We start from the raw sequence: 25,688 nt of genomic DNA, 5'->3' as shown, positions 1-25,688 counted from the left end.
GGTGGAGGCCTGGGGCGGGGGGTGGGGGGGGAGGCCTCTCATGCCAGGACCGACTGAAGGTCAGCATCCCCCCTCCTCACCTCACCAGGGGCTGCAACTTCCCTGAAAAACCCTGAGACAGAGGCCCTGCCTCCATAGACTCCATTAGGTCTGACTGGGGTTCTGAGTCCCCAGAACTCCCCAGGCTGCGCCTGGCATACTGCAGGCTCCACAAATGCTGGCAAGGGAAAGGAGAGTTAGGAGGCAGCGACCTCTAAGACGGTCGCTCAGACTCTCCCAGAACGCTTGGCTCCTCTTCCCCAGCGCCAGCCTGGGCCTCCTTCCACAGGCCACAGCCAGGTGCGGTGGGTCTGCAGTAAGAGAGCTCTTGGGCCCCCACTCAGAGCCCTGAGCAGAATCAGGGCACTCACCCCTCGGCTGCAGTTAGTGTGACTGCTCAGAGCTTTCTCTGAAAACTCTCCACGGCTGAGAGCTGCCTTACCTGAAAGGTCCTGGAGGCACACCCTGCCCTAGGGATGCCTTAGGAGTGGACCCCAACAGAGGCTGCCTGGCCCCAAGTGAAGGGAGGGCCTGGTGGCCCTGGTATCACTCCTTCTCTGGGGTCCTGGTAGAGCCCACACCTTGCTTAGACTCTTTTCTTCTCCTCGACGTCCTGTCCTGCTTCCCTCCCTCCCTTCTTCCTGAGAGCTCCCCAACAAACCAGGAGCACCCGAATCCCCATCTTGGATGAGGCTCCAGGGAGCGTGCCCCTCTTCCTGTGCCCTGGGGCAGGCACGGAGACTGGGCTAGACTGATGAGGGTGGAGGCTGGGGGAAGAACGCAGAACGAGCACTCAGCCCAGGGTGCTACCCCATTCTTGGAGACCGGGGTCCCAGCAGAGGGTGGGTGCGATGGGCCTGAATGCCCCAGGAGGCCTCACCTGCTTGGACATGGAGTCGATGAGGCGCACATAGAGGTCCTGTTCTGTCCGAAGTCCTGGTTGGGGAAGGCGGGGAGGGCTCATTAGGTTGGGAAGATTCATGACATCTGAAGGCTGGCCCATACCCTCCCCACCTGGTGCCCAAGGACCCCCTCCACCCCAAACCTGGGGACATTATACACCACACCAGGTGCCCAGGCATCCCACGTAGGGCCAGCCCCACTCACCGTTATTGTACACCAGCCGCAGGCGGTAGTGGATCCCGTTGTTGGTCTTCTCGGCTCCATGCTCCTGCAGAAACAAGGTGGGAAGGTGCTCGGACATTCCCAGGGATCCCTCCCCCACCCTCATCTCCCCCCACACACTCCTACCTTCTGCACCCATCTATGTAGCTACCCCCGTCTGTCCTTCCCTGCTCCCAAGTCTTTGCAGCCCTGCCGCCCCACCCGGTGCCCGTGCCAGCCGACCCACGAGCTTCTCACTCGGTCCTTCTCCACGAAGTCGATGAAGGCTGTGCGCTCCACCTCCACGGGCTGCCCCTGCCGGTCGTACACGGCCAACACAAAGTGGAAGAAGTTGGATTTCCTGAGGTTGGAGGGGGGCTGCTTCTCGAAATGTGCTCGTGCCAGGCCCACACCACTGCAGGGGGGAAGGAAAGGAGCTGGGAAACCACCCTCCTCTGCTCTGGAAGACCCCACCCTCTGGCCAGGGGGCGGCCTGGCCTGACTTGGGCAAGGAACCAACCCAAACGGGCCCTTTGTGAACTCAGCTCCAGCCAGAGGTGTCCCAGGACCGGGATCCCCCTCCACCTGCTCCCCTGGGGAACAGGAGCAGCCATCATCGGTGACTGCCAGGGAGGCCTCCTTGCCAGCCCTGCTGCCAGGACTTCCTCCTGGGCGCCCTGTTTGGAGAGGCTGATCTCCAAATCCCAAACCCAAAGGACGAAGCAATTTATCTGTTCACTTCCCATTTCTTGTTGACCAGAAGTCCAGGCACGTCCACTCAGGGCACCAAGGGGGCAGCTAGAAGGTGCTGAAACCAGCACCCCATCGTGCCCCGGGGGAGGCTGAGTTTCCACCAGCCTGTGGGGTGGCAGAGGACATAACGATGTCCACCAAGCTCTCAAACTCCAAAGGCACTGCCTTCAAGTCAATCCCCGTTCATGGCGAGCCTGTAGGACAGAGTAGACTTGCCTCCAGTGGGTTTCTGTAAATCTTTACAGGAGTAGAAAACCTCAACTGTCTCCCATGGAGCAGCTGGCAAATTCAAACCACTGACCTTCTGGTTAGCAGCGCAGCATGTGCCCCACAACATCACCTGAGCTCCTTCACCTAGACACCCAAACCAGCATCTCCAAGCCACTCCATTAGCGTGTCTTGTAAGTTCCCTTCTGCAAACATCTCTCAGAGACTTTCAAACTGGCTGAGGGTCACTAGCGTGTCTGGCCTGGACCTTGGGCTATGACTGGGGCTGGGGAAAGTCCTCCCCAGGTGGTGGGACCTGCCTCAAGGCTTAAGGGAAGACAACCTTTATTTCCCTTGAGCCAGAGAACCAGTGTGCCTTGCCAAGAGATTTCTCCTGGCTCCTCAGAAACCATCCCCAGAAGGACATGCAGGGCGAAGGCAGGTGAGGGAGAGGTCGCAAGGCCCTGTTCTACAATGGTTCCTGGACTCCAGTGATAGATTAAGCAATGGAGGCAGGGGGCAGAAGGAGGTGGGGGTAAGGGGCTGATGTCAGATGCCTAGAAGGACATAAGGCAGATAAGAGCTGGCTGTCGCACAAGACCCAGTGGTAGGAGTTCCCCCAAATGCTATTGCTATATTTTAAAGCTATAGAAGCAAAGAAGGGGGGAAGGGAGACTTCCTGGCAACGGCAGCCTCCCCTCTGGGTCTTGAGGAGCTTTCCCGAGGCGGAGGGGACAAAGGGGTAGAACAAACACCATACACAGAGGACTTGGTGTCACTGGACCACGAAGACGTCTGTCCCCGACCACGCAGGGGCACAAAAGGCGGGACATGGCTTCTGTGGGACTTTCCTCTCTGAGCCGAAGTCTTCCAAACTGTGTCTCGTCTCCCTGGTGGTTTCAGTGCTTCCTCTAGGACAGGCAGCTGTGGCTGCGACGGTTCAGAAACGCAGCTCACATGGGTAGTAGATTCGGGGCCCTGGCCGCTCTCTAGAACTAGACCCAGTTGGACCCGGCTCTAGTAGGCATTCCCCTACTGGGTCGCCAGCCTCCAAAATGGCTCTCAATGACCCTCCCTAGTGTCCAGGCCACTGTCTAGTCTCTTCCCATACTGCGTCTGGATTGGTCTGTGTGGCCAGGAGAATGTAGCATGGTGTCCATAGGCATTGTGGTCGCTGTCTTGTCGTCGTCGTCTCTCTCTCTCTCCAATTACTTGTTCTGGAGGAAGCTAGCTGCCCTGTGGTAAGAAGCCCAAGCAGTCCAATGGAAAAGGTTCTCACAGAGAGAACAGAGGCCTCCTGCCAGCAGCCGGCATCAACGCGCCTGCCAGTCTATTAGTGAGTCATCGGGGAAGCAGATCCGCCCCCCACCCCTCCCCCAGTCAAGTGATGAGATGACTGCAGCCCTAGAAGTCATGGACTCCAGTCCTGTGTGCGTGCAGCCCTGGGCCAGACCACACAGACAAGCTGCTGTCTGACTCTAAGCAACTGTGTGAGATGTTCAGGAGCTATTGTTCTCAGCTGCTACTTTCTGGGGTAACCTTGGCAGTGACCGATGACTAATTTAAGACCCCAGAACACTGTAGGTGAAGGACGCTGTTTGGGAAACACCAAGGCCAAGAGAAACTTCTGATGCCAGTCCGAGTCTGGCTGGGCTTAGAAAACACAGCCAGGGGCCAGGGGTAGCCGGCTGCTGGAGTACCACAGGGAGGAAGAGGAGGGCAGGACTGCTCTTTGCACCAGCTTTCCCAGGTTCCCATCACGGACATGCCTCTGAGACAGCTTCTGGGACACACATTACTATTTGATGTTTTTCTTTTTCCCTTTAGATCAACACACTCTCTCGCATGGCTTCACGCTGAGCCCTAAGATCTGGGATGTAATGGGCTGGAGGTGCTTATGCGTTTGCTCATAGAGATTACAAGGAACACATAAGTCATACAGGGAACCTTGTTCCACTCCCTAAAAGCTTGCTTTGGAGTCCCGAGGGCGGGTCCATGGGAAGTGGTGCTTTAGGAGTCAGAGCATGGGTAAGGAGGGAGGGAGGGAGGGAGGGAGGGAGACCGGCAGGGTGAGAGGGAAACAGGGCAGGTGGGGGCAACCAACACTTCCTCTTCCTCCTCAAGCAGTTGCTGGAAGTCCACATCGTGGGGAACGTGGACCAGTGTAGAATCCTGCACCATTGGTTTCCAATGGCTGATTTTGCCCCCTCAGAAACAGACTTCCAGGCCTTTCTTCCGAAGTGCCTCTGACTGGCTCACACCTCCAACCATTAAGCAGAGTGAAGTAACCAGTCAGGACACCGCTTCCTCCAGGGCCCTCTCTCGGTCTCCCCCTTCGACCTCCTCCTTCCTCTTCTTTCTCCTTGGGCTACAGGTCTTTCAAGTCTACCTTGACCAGTTCCACCCCCACTCCCCTTTGCCAGTGCCAGGGAAGCCCAGCGAGGGCTTTCATTCCCAGCAGGCCCCTGATTACTGTTGATGAACATGTTAATGAGGCATCAGCCCTGGGCTCCTCCCTCCTGCCTCCAGGACTGCTTAACTTGAACTTCACCTGAGTGGGCTTTCAGGACCACCTAAGGGGAGAGAAGCAGAACAGCAGGGGGCTTGAGGAGAAACCCTAGCTCTGCAGCCCTTTGTCAGCTACCTCAGGAAAGGAGCCTCCCCAGGAATGAGAGAGGGATAGAGAAGGGAAATGGTCAGGGAAGGAGGGGCTGCTGAAAACTAAGGGACCCTCCTAGACCACTCACCAGAGTTTTTCTGCCCAGATCCCCACCCGCCCTCAGGCCCCATCCCAAATGCCCACTGTCATCGAGTTGAGTCATGGGACCATGTGGGGTCAGTAGAACTGCGCCCTGGGGTTTCTAAGCCTAAATCTTTATGGGAGCAGACAGCCTCCCATTCCTCCCAAAGAATGGCTGGTGGATTCGAACTGCTGACCTAGAGATGATCATTGTGTAGCTCCCTACATACCTCCAGGGTGCCTGTTAAGTTCCACATTCTCAAAAATGCAAACTCACTGCCACTGAGTTGATTCCGACTTACAGTGACCCTATAGGACAGAATAGAATGGCCCCTGTGGGTGTCCCAGATGGTCACTCTTCACTAGAGCAGAAAGCCCTGTCTTTCTCTCACGGAGCAGCTAGCTGGTGGTTTTGAACTGCTGATCTCGCGGTTAACAGCCCAATGCGTAACCACGATGCCACCAACTTCCACACTAGTCAAGAGTAAGTCAATGGGCCTGGTCTGTGCCCCACTGAGCTTACTTTCTCATCCGGCCTCCTTGGCAAAAATCAGACAGTCCCTGAGCCGGCTGCTGGCCAGCTCCTGCTGTCTCCTGGGGATTCAGGACCAGACTTGAGGAGTTTGGCTAAGCCCAGGCCAAGCTCCCTTTATCCTCCCTTTCCTTCTCTTCCCAGGAGGGGATTCCTGGGGAATGAGTGCAGGGACCAGGGGAAGAGATGAACTATCCCCGGGGTCTAGTGGCCACTGCTTCTGGCCGAAGGGGTGCAGAGGGGCTCCCCTGCTTCTCATGCCTGTGTTCTACCCCAGAGCTGGGCCTGGCTCAGTTCCATGTCCCTGAGCCTCTACCTTCTCTGCCCACAGACCTGGGAGTGCCATCCTGCCTCACCCACTGTGGTTCACAGAGGAAAGGGAACCCAGGCTGGAGGTGATCAGAGCAACAAGTGGTATCTAATTCCAAAGACAGCCTCACCAGAACCATATTAATAACAGCCCCATGCCAGCAGGCCCGGGGAGGGCTGCAGAAGGGGCAGGTCCCCTACTGGACACACCAGGGTGGGGAGGTGTCCATGGTTTGAGGAGGTCTCCAACTACACAAGTGTGCAACTTGGGGGTGAAAAAATCAAGGTAAAATGAGAAAAGGCCCACATGGAAGAAGCACACCAGCTGGTGCGATCACAAGGTGCCAAAGGGACCAGGTATAAGGCATCATGCAAAAAAAAAAAAAAGAATATATATATGTATGTATATATGTATATATGTATATATATATATATATATATACCATAGTGAATGAAGGGGGAAGTGCAGTGTGGAGACCTGAGGTCCAAATGTCGACCACTGGAGATCCCCTCACAGAGGGGTTTAGGAGAGGAGATGGGTCAGTCAGGGTGTGATGTAGTACCGATGAAGAACACAGCTTTCCCCCAGATCCTGGATGCTTCCTCCCCCCAACTACCATGATCCGAATTCTACCTTGCAGGACTGGATAGGGCAGAGGTTGTACACTGGTGCATATGGGAGCTGGAGGCACAGGGAACCCAGGGTGGACGATACCTTCAGGACCAGGGGTGTGAGGGGCGATGCTGGGAGAGTGGAGGGTGAGTGGGTTGGAAAGGAGGAACTGATTACAAGGATCCACATGTGACCTCCTCCCTAGGAGATGGACAGCAGAGAAGGGGGGGAAGGGAGACTCCGGATAGGGCAAGATATGACAAAATAACAATCTGTGGATTATCAAGGGCTCATGAGGGAGGGGGGAGCAGGGAGGGAGGTGAAAAAAATGAGGACCTGATGCAGAGGGCTTAAGTGGAGAGCAAATGCTTTGAGAGTGATTAGGGCAAAGAATGTACGGATGTGCTTTATACAATTGATGTATGTATATGTGTGGATTGTGATAAGAGTTGTATGAGCCCCTAATAAAATGTAAAAAAAGAAAAAAATGAGAAAAGGCTTTGCTCTAAGGACAGCCTAGTATTTTCTAAGGACAAGAGATAGAAATGACCCTCGGGCAGTCCGCCGGGAAGGGGCTGGGAGAAACAAGAGGGAGAGGGAGAGATAAGTCTGGGTTGTGCCTCCCTTCTCCTGCTCCCCCCCACCCCCCAGCACCTCTGCCCCTAGTGTGCTCTGGATGACCAATCAACAGCTGCTGGATGGAGCTGTGAGGCTGGACGGTTTCCCTCTGCTCCCCTTGGGAACAGCAAGGCTCTTGTAATGAGAAAACAAACCGAGATTACAGGACAACAAGAAAGCAACGGAGATGAACTCCAACAACTCAGGAGATGCATGCTGGGGCAGGGGACGGGCGGGGGAGGTGGACAGGGTGTGACATGCTATCTGAAGCCCTGGGGGTGGCCTGGGCACAGAGATGCCAGGGGGATACCCATGGATGGGAGGTGGGGGCAGCTTTCAGCTTTCCCACTGGCTTAGAGACAAAAAGATGTGGATTGACACCTTGGTCTCTGACCCTGTGGTGTCCAAAACGGGGCGGCCTGAGAGAGCCACTTAGGGTGTAAGGAGAAACTTGGAGAGTGTCTGCTGACAATATCGCCTTTATTGAGAACACTGGAGGGACATGGGAGCCGGGTCCTTGAGGTCAGGCGAGGCAGCGATTTATGTGGTTCCCCCAGAACCACACGCCGAGGCCAGGGTTCAAACGCAGTAAGTTCCATATGGGAAACTTTGGTAGGAAGGTGAAGAAGTAAGATAGACCAACACCCAACCCACTGCCATCGGGTTGATTCTGACTCACACAGGACCCAAGAAGACAGAGTAGAAGTGCACTGCTGCCTAGAGCGTCCATCTCAGGGGCTCTCTCTCTCTCTCTCTCTCTCTCTCTCTCTCTCTCTCTCTCTCTCTCTCTCTCTCTCTCTCTCTCTTTCTCTCTCTCTCTCTCTGCCATTGAGTTGATGCCAACTCACAGCAACCCTATAGGACAGGGTAGAACTGCCCCCTATGAGTTTCCAAAACTGAAACTCTTCACCGGAGCAGAATGCCCCATCTCTCTCCCACGGAGCAGCTGGTGGTTTCAAACTGCCGACCTCGTGGTTAGCATGTCACCACAACGTCACCAGAACTCCACCATGGGCATTGGCGCCGGTGTTTCTCCTGCAGAGCATGTGAGGCTGGCTGGTAGGCGGAACTGCCGACCTCGTGGTGAAGAGGCTGGCGCTTAAACCACTGTGCCACCAGGGCTCCTTTGGGGACATGAGACCAGGATTAAAGGTAAAGCCCTGGTGACCTGCTTCCGAAAGGTCGCCGCCCTGAAAACCCTGTGGGGTGGGGTGGGGGTAGTTCCACTCTGAAACACATCGGGACCACGAGTTGGCATCAACTCCATGGCAACTGGCTTGTGTTTGTTTTTATCAACAAGTTACTGCTGTGGGCAACTGGGGCTGGGTCCCCCTGGGGGCCCATGGCAACTGCAGCACTCACCTGCATCAGAGCCACCATGACACCCAGGGGAAAGGAAGGGGGAGGGAGCTAGGGTACCTATCCACCAACTCCAGGGAGTCATTGGTGAAGGGCTATTTGGTGGGGGGTAGGGGGTGTACCTGAATTCTCTGGTACTTCCCACCTGCCTCCAAGTGGGCAGAGGCAGCTCTGGCAACTTGAAATCTTAGTACAGTGGTTCTCAACCTATAGGTCGTGACCCCTTTGGGGATCAAACAACCCTTTCACGGGGGTCGCCTAATACATCCTGCATATCAGATATTTACCTGATGATTCATAACAGTAGCAAATTTACAGTGATGGAGTAGCATTAGGAAGGTTGAGAACCACTATCTTAGAACGTCATCTTGAAAGGGTTGTTTGAGCCCCAAAGGGGTTGCGACCTACAGGTTGAGAACCACTGTACTAAGATTTCAAGTTGCCAGAGCTGCCTCTGCCCACTTGGAGGCAGGCCAGTAGTACCAGAGAATTCAGGTACACCCCCCCAGACCCCCACCCTTTACTGAGAATCCTGAGGGCTATAAGTAACCCACAAACAAGCAAACAGACAAAAACTGCCATCAGTTGATTCTGACTCCCAGCGTCTGTACAGGGCAAGGGAGAACTGCCCCTGTGGGTTCCCGAGACTTTAAGTCTTTAGAGGAGCAGACGGCCTCAGCTTTTGCCTTCGTAGCAACTCAGGGGTTCAAACTGCTGACCTTGTGGGTAGAACTCAGTGTGTAACACTCTGCTCGCAGGGCTCCTGGGAGAGGATCGCTAGGTGGTGCTAAAGGAGCAGAGCTGGGCTACTAGCTGAAAGGTTAAAGGTTCTAAAGGTTCTGGAGGGACCTTGGAAGAAAGGGCTGGCAGTCTCCTGAAAATCCAGTTCTACATGAAAACTCCAGATCTACCCTGATATACACAGGGTAGCTGTGAGTTGGAACGGATGTAACAGCAGCTGACTTGGAGGGGCATGAGTGGGGCACCAACCGAACCCCTTGGACGGGTACCAAGCGGCCCATCTATCCAGAGGCCTGAGTGAGGATGGAAGCCAGCCAAGTCGCAGGCCGGAGCTATAACCCGGAGTGCCTGAGTATGCCTTCGCGGGTAGCAGCTTATGACAAACAAGTCAGTGCTGCCCCCAGCTGCTCCGCACACTGATGGCGCCCGTGGCCTCGTAGGTAGCTCTCATTCACCTAGCAGCATTAGGGGGCAAAGCAGCCCCCATGCACCCCCATCTTCCGCAGACACTGCCACCTTAACCATTCTCGGATAACTCCAAACCGATGACCGATTTCCCTGCTTTCCAGAAAAGGTTGTTTCAGACAAAACGTTCACGTATTGCGTTTGCTTATCAAGTTGGGGGTGGGGGTGCTGGGCCGGTGGGGCAGGTGCTCCTGTTCCAAAGAACTCAAATGTGGGAGCCCGTTTTCCTGCCTCACCATGCCCTCACCTCCCTTCTGCCCTGAAATAGAGCCAGCGGTTAAAGACGCCCGATCGGCTGTGACCCCGGCAGGCCCCAGTGGGCACAGATCAGTCTGGGCTGGAGGAAAGCGGATGTGTAGGGAACCAAGAGTGAGCTTTGAGAACTCAGGGGGAGATGAGCAGACCTTCATAACCGGGCCACTCAGGTGCCCTGTGCATCAGAGGAGCTGGGGTGTCTGTGAGGACCCACTGGGGCTGCAGACTTAGTCGGTTGCTGTCGCCAGGAGCTCCCAGCCTGTCCCGGGAGGGCTTCCTTGGGACAGGTGAACAGGATGCTGGGCCCTGGCACTGTCTAGTAAAAGCCAGGCACTCTCACAGCCTGGGCCCTCTCCCAGGGAAGGTCCCCCGGTGTTCGTCACCTCTCTGACGACCAAATCCAAACAAACCAATTGCTACTCAGTCAACTCTGCCTCCTGGCAACTCTGTGGGTGTCAGGGGAGGCCTGTGGAAGCCGATTGCCAGGTCTGTCCGCAGAGGTGCCTCTCACCAACGCTTACTCATCTAGAATAATTTTTAAAATTCTAAACTCACTGCCATTGAGTCAATGCCAACACATAGTTGACCCTTTACGACAGGGTGGAACTGGCCCCTGTGAGTTTCCCCGACAGTAACTGTTTGCGGGAGTAGAAAGCGGCTGGCGGTTTCAAACCGCTAACCTTACAGTTGGCGGCCTAACTCATCATCACTATGCTGCCAGGACTCCTGTTTTTTTTTTTCTCTTTCTTCTTCTTCTTTTAAATAATAGAGAAACATTTAGTAAGCCTTAAAAAAGACCAATACCTGAGGGGCCGGCCCCTCCCCCCAGGAGAATTCACTTCAGAGGACAGCACTGAAGCTGCAGCTCAGGGAGAGGGACATGTCTGATCAGAGCACACAGGAGCACAAGAAGTAGGAGGAAGAGAGAGTGGAGCACATCCTGGCCCACCAAGCCCTAAGGACGATATTCCTGCTCAGAGCAGCCAATGCCCAGAGAGGACCATATGGCCGGCCCCGCGACGAGACGGGACATCCCTCACTGACCCACAGCCCTACAGGGGACAACACTGGAGACACAGTGTAGGAATTGCGCCCTATCTGATCCCACCACACTGAGGCAAAACACTAAAGGGTGTGCAACAGAACAAGGGGAGCAGAGCAAGGAAGTACCCAGAGAACACCAAAATAGACTTTGGGGCCAGGGTGTGGCACCCCATCAGACTTGACTGGAAAACATTCCTAAAGGTCAACAAACAGACCCTGAACTATTTACAGGCTTTTCTCTTTTTTGTCATTGGTTTTTTGTTGTTGTTTTGCTCTGTCTTGTTTTTTATTTATATTATTATCTCTGCAGTTCTATATAGAAAAGATAGGTAGGATAAACAATCTGGAGGAGAAAACAAAGGGACCCACAGTTAGGAGGTGGGAGGATATGGGAAAGGGGGAGGTGAAGGAAAGGTGTTAACAAACCCAGGGACAAGGGAACAAGTGATCCAAAATCAATGGCAAGGAGGGTGTAGGAACCTTGGTAGGGCTTGATCAAGGGCAATGTAACCAAGAGGTATTATTGAAACCCAAATGAAGGCTGAGCATGATAGTGGGACAAGAGGAAAGTAAAAGGAAATAGAAGAAAGAACTAGAAGACAAAGGGCATTTATAGAGGTCTAAATATAGGCAGGTACAGATGTAAATATATTTATATATGAGGATGGGGAAATAGATCTATGTGCATATATTTGTAGGTTTAGTATTAAAGTAGCAGACGAACACTGGGCCTCTTCTCAAGTACTCCCTCAATGCAAGAACACTTTAATCTATTAACTGGCATTTCATGATTCTCACCAAGCAGGTGCATCAACAAATGTGGTGAAGAAAGCTATTGGTGCCAGGCTATCAAATGACATAGTGTCTGGGACCTTAAAGGCTTGAAGATAAACAAGCAGCCATCTAGCTGAGAAGCAACCAAGCCCACATGGAAGAAGCACGCCAGCCTGTGTGATCATCAGGTGTCGATGGGTAGGTATCAGGCATTGAAGACCCAGAACAAAAAATCCTATCAATGAGAATGAGGAGGAGAGCACAGTGGAGACCCAAAGCCCATCTGTAGACCACTGGACATCCCCTCATAGAAGGGTCACAAGAAAGAGACAAGCCAGTCAGGGTGTAGTGTAGCACCAATGAAACATACAACTTTCCTCTAGCACTTTAGTGCTTCCTCAACGATTTAAAAAAGAAAAAAACAACACAAAGCAAGACAAAACAAAAACAAACCATCTGGGCGAGGGACACCATCCGCCTGAGGCCACAGTGGTGTCCAAGAATTCACAGAAACGCAGCCACTTATATAAACTGAAACCAATAAGCACGCTGCCATCCAGCCAACACTTGCCGACTCACAGGGACGCCAGAGGATGAACTGCCTAGGTGGCTTTCCCAGGCTGATCCAGGCAGCGGGAGCACAGCCTCATTTTTCTCTCTCGAGTCCACGGCCTTTGTGGTTAGCAGCTCCGTACTTAACCCACTGGACCACCAGGGCTCCAGTCAATTAATGGGACACAGAAAACTAAGGGACACTGACAGCCAGCAGGCCACGCCCCGTGCACCACAGTTCCAGGCAGGGCTGCAGAATCGAGACTGGAACCCTGACGGGACACTACACTCCTGCACACTGGAAAAGCGTGGAACAGTGGTGCTCAATACGTCCGTCACTATCTACTAGTCGATCGCAAATGCAGTGTGGATAGATCGCACAGCATTAAAAAATAGACGTAAGCCTATCATCAATCCTGTCACTTGATATATAGCACAGTCAATCCGATGCAATCTTGGGTGTCAAACGCATGCGCAAACAACTGTGCTAAGTGCAGCAAAACTGACAAGCTAAGTTATCGCCAATTTTTAGACCTTGGGGCTTTTTAAAATCTTAAACATAAGAAAGGGTATTAAGATGAGTGGGAGAGCCGGACCAAGCAAGAAGACAAAATTGTATCACTTTCATACGGAATGGGAGATTTTGACACTGCAAGCCAACCTTCAGCTGAAGTCCAGAGCACATGAACAGTTCTGGAACGTACTCGCAGAGGGAAAGTACCCAAACATGAGAAAACGTGCTACTTCCTTGACTGTGTTATTCGGCTCTACTTATTCATGTGAGTCAGCCTTTTCCCACATAAAGCTCATTAAGTCCCAGCACCGTTCCACCATGACAGATGAGCATTTGGAAGTGTGCTTGAGGCTGGCTGTCAGCAGCTACTGTCCGACTGTGCATCCCTGGCTCATTCCATTCAGTGCAAGTCATCAGAGTAAATTCAGGTCATGACACAAAACGTACATAGTTAATTGTGTTGTGTTGTACAATATGGACTCATGCAGTTATGCAAAGTCCATAAACATACATTGTACATATAAATAATTCTAGATTAATTTATGAATAAATGTAATAAATAAATGTTTTGCATTTTTGTAGTTGGTAGATCATTTTGACTTGATCATTTTAGAAGTAGCTCACATGCTGTAAAAGTGTGAGCACCCTGGCTTTGAACCACCAACCTCACCAGCACATCAGTAGGCAGCCATTTGTACCACACAGGGTCTTCTCTCTGACTACTTGCTTATTAGAAATAGGACCCCCAGATCAAAAAAATCTTATCAATGTGAATGGGGGGGAGTGGGAACCCAAAGCCCCTCTATAGACAGCTGGACATCCCCTTACCGAAGGGTCTCAGGGAGAAGACGAGCCAGTCAGGGTGCAGTATAGCAACAATGAAACATACAACTTTCCTCTAGTTCTTTAATGCTTCCTCCCCACCACTATCATGACCCCAATTCTACCTTACAAATCTGGCTAGACCAGAGGACGTACATGGGTACAGATCAGAACAGGAAACACAGGGAATCCAGGACAGAACAACCCCTCAAGACCAATAATGAGAGTAGGGGAAGGGAAAGGCAGGAGGAGAAAGAGGAAACCAATCACAAGGACCTGCATATAAACCCCTCCCTGGTGGATGGACAACTGAAAAGTGGGTAAAGGGAGACATCGGTCAGTGTAAGACATGACAAAATAATAATAAAATATAAATTAACAAGGGTTAATGAGGGATGGGGGAAAGGGGAGGGGAGGGAGGGAGGGAGGGGAAAAATGAGAAGCTGATACCAAGTAGAAAGAAAATGTTTTGAGAATGATGATGGCAACAAATGTACAAATGTGCTCAACACAATGGATGGATGGATGGATGGATGGATTGTGATAAGAGCTGTAAGAGTTCCCAATAAAATAATTTTTTTTAAAAGAAAGAAATAGAACCAGCTTAACCAACCATCATTCCAGCCCCCCACAGACAAGTGGGTGGGCTGGAACCTTGGAGTCCCCGCAGGGGCATCATGGGCACCTTCTTCCCCAACCTCAAACCCGAATTCTTGTCAACCCCAGGGTCTCCCAACTTGAGTTTGGCCGGTCTCCAGTCTGAGGTGCTGGGGAGATGGGAACAGACCCTGAGGGCCCTGGGCAGTGCTGGTGTTCCCTCCTGCCCATCCCCACCAGGAGGGCAAGGACCCGAGTGTGTGCCTCTTGGACCTCACCCCTTGTCACGGATTGCCCTAAGCCAGCAGCCCTTCTTTGCCCAGTCCTGACGTGACTCCTCCTCCGCCCCTCCGTGGTGCTCCTTCCCCTCCTTTCTTCTGCATCTTCCCTTCCTCCAAGCTTCCCGCTGGTCCTGAAGGCATCTCCGGACTCTTGGGACTGCCTAATAACCATCAAGCTAGACCCAGAGGTTCCTGCCTCTAACCAAGACCCATTGGCCTCACCCTGCCCAGCCTCTGACATAACTGGAGCGTGACAGAGCTGTGGGCCAGGGAAGACCAAAGCAGCAGGTAAAAGCTGAAGCTCCCCCATCTCAACCATGCAGGAGGAGGAAAGGCCCAGGGCTGGGCCCACTGTCCAGACCCCACATTCAGAGGGTCCTGCCTCAGGGATAAGTCAAGCTTCATACTCCCTCCTCCCACCACCTCAACAACCACGGTCCCTGGAGGTGGCAAGGGCTGATAGAGAGGGGGTCTCACTGGCCTGTTCTCCCACTCTTCCTCTTGCCCCCCTACCCCCCTAAAGACTATCACCCCATTTCTCTCTGCCCACCCCTAAGTGTGCCTGGCAGCCTCAGGCTGAGGAGCGGTTATTAATTATTAAAGCAAACAAAAGCATTTCCTAGCAGGGAGGCTAGCCTGCAGCTGCTTACAGGAAAGCAGCCCAGCTGGCTTCCCTCTCTGGGGCCCTGCTTCTATACGGGGGTCGGCTCAGGGAGCTGGCTGGCTGGGACCTTCCAGGGGTCTCTTGGAGAGTAAGGGCTGGCCTGGGCCCCCAGATGTCCATGGGAAGGAGTCGAGAACTCCCTCTGTGCTGAGACCCCTGCAGGAAGACGTGGGCCGCAGGAGGCTGGAGAAGGTGAGCTGGGATTGGACGTGTGAGTCAGAGGTAAGGTCCTGTTGGCGGAGGGCAGAGGCAGCAATGACGGGATTCCTTGGTGGGGCTCTTGCCCCTGGCTTCCCATCAGGAAGTCCCTGCTGGTCTTCTTGTTGTCTCCATTTTAAGAGTAGGCAGCCCTACTCCCACCCCTTCCCTGTCTCTCCCTGCCTCTCCTGTACTCAGGACTCTCCTTCCCACTAGCTGAACCTCCCTGATGATTGGGTGTTTCCTTCCTCACCCACCTTCTGTAAGACCTAGGCATTTTAAAACGGGGGAACACTAGCTCCTCTGGTGCCTAGGTCCAGGTGCTCAGGTAGAACTTGGAGACCCCCACTGTGGAAGGGATGCTTCAACAGAAAGGGATTTCAGGAGTCTTCTTTTTTTTTTTTTTAATTTTTTTTTTTTTTAGGAGTCTTCTATATAGAATTCACTCCTGACTTCCCTGGGTGCCCAGTCCACAGGGATGAAGCCCTGGGCTAGTGGAGCAGGAAAGCCAGGGCAAAGAGCAGGACAGCAGATTGTGACCTACAGGAAGCAGCCCATCCTACGCATCCTAAGAACTGTTCCATGGCACAGAAGAGGGCGGGGAGGAGGTACCCAAGTGAGCCCAGCCCATCATTCAGTGGATGTGTGGATACTGGTGGCAGGAGGATTCGCTCATGAGAAGACGGGACTTAGGAGTGCAAGCACTCGTTCCCCCGAGGTGCTTAGACCCCAAGTGTTACACAGAGGCTGGGAAGGAGTGTTCAGGTCAGAGAGTGATGGGCTTGGAGGTGGAACATGTGGGAGGAAGCGGGGAGTCCCTGATGCCTTGTATCAAGGGAGAGGCATGATCAGCGATGCTCTTTGGAGACCCTGCTCTGGTTCAGGTGCATGCAGGATGGGTTTCTGAGGGATCACTGAGGCGGAGGCAAGAGGCTAGGAGACTGAGATAGTAAGCCAGGCCAGTTATCCTTTTTTTTTTTGGCCAGTTATCCTTTAAGCCAAGGAAGAAGGTAGTGGCCAGAAAAAAAGAGAAGCTGATACCAAGGGCTCAAGTAGAAAGAAATGTTTTGGAAATGATGATGACAACATATGTACAAGTGTGCTTAAAACAATTGATGTGTGGATTGTTATAAGATCTGTAAGAGCCACACAATAAAATGATTAATAATAATAAATGTTTAAGAAAGTGGTGGCGGACTAGGATGTTTCCTTCATAAAACTGGGGGCTACGGTTTTTGAGGAGCAGGACGCAACGGGGAAATCTGTAAGCCTTGACAACCAGGTGGCTCCCTGGGAAGGGGAAGCAAGGAAAGCACCCAAGGCAACTCTCAGACCTCAAGCAGCGCTCCTGCTAGCAGGGGGCGGGGGTGCTGGTATAAGAGGGTCAGGGTCTGAGAGGTGAGAGGGAGGGTGAGGAAGGGGTCAAGGCAAAAAACAGGGTTCTTGGTTTTGCTGTTGTTGATTTAGGGCCCAAAGACCTGAGCGGAGGACAGATTCAGGATCAAGACGCAAGTAGGAGAGATGACAGGCAACATCAGGGAGATGGAGGAGACAGGAAGAGACTGCTCTCCTAGAACAGTGTGGGCCCTGCAACCAACCAAACACGCGGGGTCGCCAATCTGTGTGTCCTGAAACAGAAGTCTTCGGATTCAGAGATGAGCAGCTCAGTCCTAAAGACATGCCCCTGTTCAAAAAGCTGGGAACCTTCTGCGGCCCAGAGATGGAAACCCACTCCCAAGACTGCAGGCTGCCTCAGTCTCTGAGGCGATTGAACATCCATCACCCCGCACTACCTGCACCCCACACAGGCAACAGGCACTGCCTCCTCCTTCATCCTTACTTCCCCCTCAGCCAACCTGCTGGCTCTGGGCAGAACTAGAGGGCTGAATTGGAGGGGGGTGGCCCCAAACCCACATCCACTGCCACTGAGGCAGTTCTGAGACATAGCAACCTTACGTTGGGGTTTTGAGGCTGTAAATCTTTGTGGGAACAGGCCGCCCTCATCTCTCTTCCGGGGAGCAGCTGCTGGGTTTGAACTGCTGACTTTGCAGTTAGCAGTGCAACCCTTAGTGGGCAGCAGCTCCCCTGAAGGCTCAACCTATCCTTACCAGGAAGTTCTGACCACACAGCCAGTGGTGGAGCTGCAGGCGAGGCGGGCCATGTTAAGAAACTGTCTCAAGTTCAATTAAAAAGCAACAGTGATGGAGAAACGGAACAGCATGCATCCCACAGGAGAAGCAAGTCAATGGGAAAGAAATACACTAACACGTCCACCGAGGTGAGCTCGTGTTTTCCTTTGGGGGGGGGGCGGGAATATAGTTTTATAACCTGTGAAACTTAGGGGAAAGGTATTCATTTGCAAGACCCAAGTCCGGAAGAGATACTGAGTTCCTGGGGCACCCCCTGAAACGCAGCCAGCAAAGGAGTCATTTGGTGGAACCCGGGGTACGGGGTGAGGTGGGCGGTTCAACTGTGAGCAGAGTCGCCAGGGCAGGACTAGGGATGCGTGTGTGAGGCGGCAGCTGTGTCCCTGGCTGTGTCCCTCAGCCTGACAACTCCCTGCCAGAAGCTGTGTAAGCTGCTAGACAAACAGCAAGGAAGCCCAGAGCCCAGCCTCCAGTGGCCACCTCCCTAGTCCAAATCACTATGAACTCCCTCCCCAAGGGCGGTCTCAGCAACCAGTCTCAGCCTCACCGAAAGCCCAGAGCACCGGTGCTGGAGGGTGTGTCGACGAGCTCTTAAAGTTCCCTACCAGATTCGGAGTCTAATCCCCTAGGCTCCCTCCCCAGATTCCTGACGGTGATGGAGACGACTGTGTGGTTGCTGGGTCCCACCTGACCTACTGCGTCCAGCAGGACCCTGCCCTAGACCTAACCCCAATCACTCCATCAAACCGACTTCCCACTTCATCCTCTCTCCCACTCTTCGGCCCCCAGGCAGCTTGTCGGGCTCGCGCACCCACCCTCTCACTCTGAGGGGCGTGGGAAAGGAGAGGAGGGTGGAGGATTTGGACCAGGGGAGCTAGAGGCACTGGCCAGGAAGGGACGGGGGTGGGGGTGGGGGGCAGCTCCTTTCACAGCTGGTATCTGTGGGTCACGACCCGGGACTGTGGGCAGCGCCCCGAGAGTCAGCGACAGTAGAAGTCAGAGCCGGGACAGCCCGGAGTGGCCCACAAGCCCCGCCCCGTATCCTCAGAAGGCAGGCGGCCGGCAGAGGCGCTCGGGACAGGGTGGGCGGGAGAGCTTGTCTGGGTCGCGCCGAGTTGTGGCTGCCCCCCACCCGCGCCCCAGCCGCTGAGCAAGCCGAGCCCAGGCGCACGGTGGCCGAGCCGTCGGGCCCTCCCGCCGGGTTCCGCCCTCCCGCCCGCTTACCTCTGCGCCGCGGTGCTGGCGTCCAGAATGCCCGCGCCCTGCATCCAGGAGCGCACGGAGCCCAGGCCGGCGGGCAGCAGCGGCTCCTCCTTCAGGCTGAGCCCGCCGCGGGGCAGAGCGTCCTGCGCGGGGAACATAAGGGCGCGCAGTGGGTGAGCGAGCGCCCCCCGCCTCGGGGAGCCGGCCCCGCTCAGCCCGACCCGACGGCACCGGGCGCCGCCAGGAGCGCAGCGCAGCGCCGAGTCCCGGCGGCTCAGTGCGCGCGAGCCTCTGGGCGCTCCCTCGGAGAAAGCGGGTCCGCGGGCGCCGTGCTGTCCCCTCCCCTCCCGGGGCGCGGGGCGGGCGGTGGAGGGATTCCCCCGCGGCCTGAGCGCCGGCGGGCGCGCGGGCTGCCAGCGGGCGGGGCGGGCGCGCGGGCGGGCGGGAGCGGAGCCCGCAGCGGTCCTCGCGGAGGCGCCCCAGAGGCGCGCTCTGGCGGCTGCCCAGGGCCGCGGTCGTCGGAGGGGGGGCCCCGAGCGCCCCGGGGGCTGCCTCCGGCGAGGCGGGGGCGCGGGGCCGCCCGCCCTCTCCCCCTCGCCCCCCACCTCCCGCCCGCCCGCGGCGCCGGCGCGGGGCGCTGATTACCATCCGGGAGGCGGAGGCTGCGGGCGCGGGGGTCGGCGGCGGCGGCGGCGGCGACAGCAGGGGCAGCGGCGGCAGGAGCAGCAGCAGCCGCGCGTCTCGCGGAAAGCCAGGGGGAGCGCCGGGCCAGCCGCCGCCGCCGCCGCCTCCCGCGCCCCGTGCGCCCCGGCGCCCCGGCCCTGCCGCAGCCCCGGGCGGCAGCACCTGGAGCAGCAGCAGCAGCAGCCCGGCCGACTCCCCCCGGGGCCCGGTTCCCGCGCCGCCCCGCCGCGGCCGCCGCCGCCCGCCGCTCCCCAGGGCCTGGCCGCGGGCCCGGGCCATCCCGCCGCCGCCGCCGCCGCCGCCGCTCCCGGGGGAGCGGGAGCCGAAGGGAGGGAGCGCGGGAGGGAGGAGGGCTGGCGGGAGCGGGAGGGCCCAGGGGACTGGGGGCCGGGGGAGCGGGGGCGGGGCGGCGCGGCCGGCCGAGGGGCGGCCAGGGACGTGACATCATCGGGGGAGGAGCGGCCGGGCCCGGGCCGCGGCGGCGGGGCGGACCCTGGCGAGCCGGTCGCGGGGGCTGGGGGCTGTGGCCTGCCTGCGGCCGCCGGAGGGAGCTGGCAGGGCCGGCGGGGGCCAGGGAGGCCCGAATGGGGAGGATCGGGGCTGCGTGGCGAGGAAGCCTGGCTGCAGCTGGAGGAGCGGGTCGTGTCGTGCTCTGGAACCTCCGCTGCCTCCCTCCACCCCACCGCCGACGAAGCTCCTGGGTCTTCGCAGCCTCGTCCCCCTTCCCCAAGCACCCGCCAAATTCTCCCCGTCGACTCCTTGTTCCTGGGCTGCCTGCACTCTTTGACGCCTCCAATCTGTTACTCGCAATGCTGGTCGCCCACATTTTCCCTGGCTGGCATGACCCCGGTTTAACCCCAGCCCAGAGCTCAGACCTCTTCCAGTCTGTCTGGGGGGCCCCAGACAAGCTGGGCAGCTCTTTCCAACCCCATCTCTGTTCACTGTCCCTGCGTTGTCTAAACTTTTACCACAACCCTTTCCTCTTGATGATGCCTCTTGGTGGCTGGTGGTCAGTGTCCAGTGTTAGGACCAGGAGACCAGCCCAGACCAGCCCCTTTCAGACTGCATCCCCCTTTTGTTAGCCATGTGCTGGCACTCGGCCCTAGGGCAGAGTCATTTCTGCCCCTTGCCCCACATTCTGGTCTGGTGGGTCCTGGATGTGCAGGAATGAGCCAACACTTTCCCAGTGCCTGCCTGCCATCCTCATTCTCAGCCACCCTGGGGGGAAGGGGTCACTTTTCCTCTTTGGGGGACCATCCAAGTGTCCTGCCACCTTGACCTTCATGTAAGCTCTCGGGGTCCTGCCTGGCCTCCTGCCACCCAAGAGGCTCCCTCATCTGCTCTCCTGAGCCTCTTTGTCACTTCTCCTCCCTGTCCTCCCCATCACCTGCAGGAACTGTCACTCCCACCCAGACTCCGGGAGGTCTCAGCTTTTATCCCAAAGAGGGCTCTCCTTAAGATGGATTCTTCCACCAATACTTTCTCCACCTCCTCATGTTCATCTGCCTCTCCAAAACCTTGTTCCATACAGTAATGGCCCCAGGCTAGCACCATCAGTGGCATCTGCGAACAATGCAGACTCAGGCTTCCCACCTCCCCACTGGCTGAACCAGAACCTGCATCTGAACAGGCTCCCAGGTGATCTGAGAAGCAGGGCGCTAGAGAAACGCCCCCAAACTGCTCTAGACTTGATGCACTCTGCCCTGGAGCCTTCACACCTCTCTCTGACTTTCAGTTTCCAACAGCACTCTGCCTCTTCCTTGGTAGACCGACAGAGGTCATCTTGGCAGTGCCCTCCCAGCTCTCTCAGCCCCTCTGGGCTCTTGGGGTGTGCCCCAGTCTTGTCTCCCAGCCTCCTCTCCTTTGCCCTGGGGAAGTATGTAGACTCAGAGGCCACTTTGATTGGCCCCATCTCTGCCCACCCCTGAGGTGGTGCTATCTGGTTTCCTCTTCTTACCTCGATCCTCTCTTTCCTCTGTGTCTGTCTCTTTCCTTGTGTCTGCCTGCTTCCTTCCTCAAGGGCTTCCCCTCCTGAGAAAGTTTGCCAGAGTCTTCTACCCAAGGATGCCTTGCCAGCCTCCAGCAAGCCAGTTCAGAAACCCTCCTAGCCAGGCTTCCTTCCAGCTTGTCTGCTGCCTGCTGTCTGCTGCTGCTCTTATCGTATCCCCGGCCAGGCCCTCTGACTTCCCTGCGACAGTGGGCTCGCCACAGGTGCCCCTTCCCCACACAGCCAGGTGAAAACATGCTGTTTCTCTCTGCCCCTCTAAGCGTCCCTCCAGGCTGCTGTGGGCAAGCCTCCCCTCCTTGGCTGTCAGGTTTGGACAACTGCTGGACCACAGCATCAGAAGCCAGCTTTGGAGACTAGAGCCCTATGGGTGGGCTCCTGGCCTGTTTCCCACTAGTGAGAACAAAAGGGGGCTCGATCTTGGGGGAGGAGCAGCACCCACCTAGGGGAGGAGGGTCCCGTCGGGAGTGGCTCTGCCACTGGGCTCAGGTTGGGTCTGCCCAAGCCCTAGTCTCGGTCATCTCTGTCTGTCCATGGCAATTCCTCCTGCTCGCCACCAGAGTCCCCAGGAGCCATCTCTGATACTCTCTTCACTCTGCTACTGTGGCCATCTGTTGGTCAGGTCTTGAGGATCTTCCTTTATATATCCCTGTCCCACAGCCATGGAGTCAATTCTGACCCATAGTGACTCTAAAAAGAGTTTCTGAAGCTGATGTTCTTTATGAGAGCAGACAGCCTCGTCTTTCTCCTTCAGAGTGCATGATAGACTTGAACCGCCAACTGTGTGGTTAACACCTCAACCCTTAACCCATAACTCCACCAGGGTTCCTTCCTACCCCCGTACCTATAGCTAGGGTCTTCACAAACGTCTGACCTGGAGGAGAAGTCTGCCCCAGTTCTGGTCACAGCCGCTTACCTGTCTCCCTGCCATCCTCCATTCTCCTGACAGCCGTTTTGAACGCTCTGTGTGACTTAGGCCATCACCTGCCTAGAAACTGTCACATGTCTCTCCTCTGCCCTGCCTCCCCGCAACCAAAAGACGAGTGAAATTCAGAGACATTTGAGAAGTTCAGATGCCTGATCTAAATCTTCCTTCCCAGCTCTCCCTCCATTCCCTCTCCGCCCTGTGAGTTCCTGGATCATTGATGAGGAAAAATGCACTTTCCCACACAGCTTCCCCTCTCTCTCTCAGCCTGACTCCTTTCCTCTGGCTTCTTCTCCCACTGGAATGCCTTCACTCTCAGAACTCCTTTCTCCCCTGGAGTCAGTGGAGGTGAGGGCTACCTTCCTTTGCATGGAGGCTGAAGGGCTTTGGGGTGCAAACCCTCATGGGTCTAGAAGGCTCTTTCCAAGGTAGAATTGAAGGCGAGGTGCTTAGAATAATGCTGAGGCTGAAAGGGGTTGGTTAGCCTGGACAGGTCGCATTGAACTAAGGCTCAGTCATCAGCTGAGGGAAATTCTGAACTTTGTGTGTGTGTTCAAGGCAGCCCAGGATCTGCAGTCCCCAGAGAACTCCTGGATTAGAGCCACTGGCCTAAGGGGCTAGTCTCTGGGTAGGGAGGACAAGCCAAATCTACACCAGCCCTTGTGGTCAGAGGTTGAAAACGTCTGCAGTAGACCTAGTAGACAGAAGCTCCCCCCCACCCTGCTACTTTTAAGGTGTGCTTTTGTTTTTGCATTCATTCTCTTAATACCATTGGCAAGTTTCACTTTTCAAACTCCTACAGCTTTGCCAAGAGAATCGGTCTTCAGGCACCTGTAGGGACCTGCTGTGAGCATGGTCACTGAGAGATAGGGGAGTGCTGGGGACAGACGCAGAGGGTTGAGTCCAGGGCTGTAGAGTCCAGGGCCTGTCCTGCCTGGCCCAAGTGGGAGCTTACTACCCGAAGCTCCCTGCCCAGAGCTTCTGAGGCCCTCCTCCTTTATAGGTCATGGGCATTTATGCGCACAGTCGTGGGATAGGGTTCTTATTATGTGCCCAGTGCTGGAGAATACACACAGTATTAAACACAGGCTATACTCTATGGCTCACGGTCATTGACAGAGAATAGTTTATATCAAGCAAACAAGCTTACACAGTTACTGAAGCTGGCAAGTTTCAAGTCTGGAGGTCAGATGTCAGACTGGAGGCTTCTCCTGCCTCACACGTAGTCACAGAGGCTGATGAACCCAAGATCAGGTCAGAGGGCACACTTCTGACTGCAGAGGTGAATGAATCCAAGGTCAGGTAAGATTGACAATCCCCAGGACCAGTCCCCAATACTGGTTTGAGTGTAAAGAACTGGAGGTGACAACAGGCCAGATGCAGAATCCAGACCCAGCCAAAAGCAAGCAAACTTTTCCATAGCGTCCCCTTATATTGGAAGAAGGAGATTTCTAGCCCTCAACTGCCAAACCACTGACAACGGTGGGAAAGTTGTACACACTCGGAGCCTCTCCGGGGTGCCCAGGGCGTAAAGAAGCAAAGACACGCACAAGAAGAGGAGAAAGCTGGCTCAGCACAGTGGAAGGAGCAGCCCATGGATAGCAGAGGGCACTTGCTGCAAGGTAAGAAGGTTTAACCCTGGAACATCATCCTGATACCTAGCATGCATGCTAAGAAGTAGGAATTTTCCTGTAAGTCTCAGTTTAAAACAGCATTTCTTAATCACCAACACTCTACCCTGTCCCTTTCATTTTCCATACGGGGTGCACGGGCACACAAACCAAACGCAGAGGGGTGCATTAGGGCTGAGGGGGACTTGGCCAGCCTGTGTGTTGAGCTACATCGCCCTCTGGAGGCCACAGGATGTCAGGTCAGAACTCACCTGTCTGGGTCCATCCGCTGGTGGGGATCAAAATGCAGAAGGAATCAAAGTAAGAAAGGATGCCCTGATTGTGGCCAGTCACACAGTCCGTTGGGGCAAACTCAGTAGAAGAGGGCCACTCCAGGGGAATGCCTGGTGCACCGGCTCGGCCCGCGTCCTATCGCTGAGGCCTCTGCCGGCTCCATTTCCGATTGCGGCTCAGTTAGTCCGCTTTGGTAGTAACGTGACGGGAGTCCTCATGGTGGACGCTGGCCAGAGCGTCCAGTTTCAATCTCCTGAGAGTCCCTCCGTGTTTGTGGGGGCTTGCACCCCTCCCAGCCACAAACAGTCTCAAAATCAGCCAGTCAACTGCCTTTTCCTCAACGGCCACTGCCTTCTCTTTTGCCTCCAGCTTTCACCGGGGAGCCTACCAGCGCCAAAACCTAAAGCAGTAACAGGGCCCATAGCATCTCTGCCTGGAGCCCTCGCAGCTGCCCACGGCCATAGTCGACATTGATGAATAAAAGGTGCGTGCGTGGGTGTGGAATTGTTTGGGCAAGGTCAAATTCCCGGGTCAAAGACATCCCCCAGATTGTTGTGGGGGGCGAAGAATGAGCTGATCGTCAGTCTTGCAGGAACAGTTGGGCATGGAATGGCAGGTAGAAGGGGCTGTCCCAGCTCTGAATGCAGTGGGGTGAGGATCTGGCCCAGGTGGATCCTCTGTGTGGGTTACATCTCAAGGCGCGTCATCCACAAAGCCCCCTCTTCAGGTTCTTCCTTAGGATGCTACTTCTGGAAGTAAGGGAAGCCCAGGCAAGCCCCGCGTGCCTGGGAAAGGTAGACGCTGCATAAGGAGACCCAGGAAGAATTCATACATTGGAATTACGGCTTTGGGGAAGTGTGTTGAAAGACCCACGGATGGCCGAAAGAACAAACCATTCTGTCTTGGAAGGAGTACAGCCAGAATGCTCCTTAGCTGCAAGGATGGTGAGACTGTCCCACGTAAGTCGGACAGGTTGTCAGGAGCGACCGGTCCCTGGAAAATGACCTCGTGCTTGGAAATGGAGAAGGGCACAGAGGGGAGGGAAAAGCCTCCCCAAGAGGCGCTGACGCACTGGCTGCACCAAAGGACCCCAACGGAGCCGCTGTGAGGCTGGCACCGGCCTGGGTGGGCTTTCTTTTGTATTATTTATGTATTTGGGTGGGGGGGGGTTCTTTCTGGTGTGCTATGTACTCTTCTGGGGGCTAGGAGTTGGAAGGGATTTGTTGGCACTTACCAACCAAGTTCTTCCAGAACCGCTTCCAATGCGTTCACATCGTTCTATATCGTTTTCTTTTTATCCACATTTTTTTCTTTCTTCTTTAAAAAAGAATCTTTCCAATCCCTTCTTGCCAGCCTCCCATGACCAGATGTCAGGGGCTGCACAAGCTGCCGCCCCCCTCCCACCCACCCCTATCCCCCCCGCGCGCATACTCCTGGGTGGGTCCCAGTGACAGGCTTCCCTCATTTGTACGGGAGTGCTGCTGACAAGGGGGCCCCTATTTTGTGCCCCCCCTTTTTGCTGGCAAAACTCTTGTGGGTAAACTATATATAGGCGATCCATTTGGCCCAATGCTTATATTTCTTACTCTTTTTAAAAAGTTTTCAAACATTTATTGGCTTTTATATAGTGATATAATTT

General features: G+C 55.2%; 1 protein-coding gene across 1 annotated transcript in view; it reads right to left on the bottom strand.

The window, feature by feature from the left end:
* EBF4 (EBF family member 4) overlaps nucleotides 1-19,573 on the bottom strand; it is a 69,662-nt gene extending 50,089 nt beyond the window's left edge. Inside the window, exons 1-5 of the mRNA XM_075563903.1 lie at nucleotides 19,177-19,573; nucleotides 18,553-18,674; nucleotides 1,402-1,558; nucleotides 1,147-1,210; nucleotides 920-975 (exon numbers count right to left, since the gene is read on the bottom strand). Of these exons, the coding sequence (XP_075420018.1) occupies nucleotides 920-975; nucleotides 1,147-1,210; nucleotides 1,402-1,558; nucleotides 18,553-18,674; nucleotides 19,177-19,494 (717 nt within the window). The 5' untranslated portion in view covers nucleotides 19,495-19,573. The remainder of the gene's footprint in view (nucleotides 1-919; nucleotides 976-1,146; nucleotides 1,211-1,401; nucleotides 1,559-18,552; nucleotides 18,675-19,176) is intronic.
* Nucleotides 19,574-25,688: the final 6,115 nt, after the last annotated feature.

This window comes from Tenrec ecaudatus, chromosome 12 (assembly GCF_050624435.1).
Source record: "Tenrec ecaudatus isolate mTenEca1 chromosome 12, mTenEca1.hap1, whole genome shotgun sequence".
In the NCBI taxonomy this organism is placed as follows: domain Eukaryota; kingdom Metazoa; phylum Chordata; class Mammalia; order Afrosoricida; family Tenrecidae; genus Tenrec; species Tenrec ecaudatus.
This window is presented reverse-complemented; position numbering and strand designations above follow the sequence as displayed.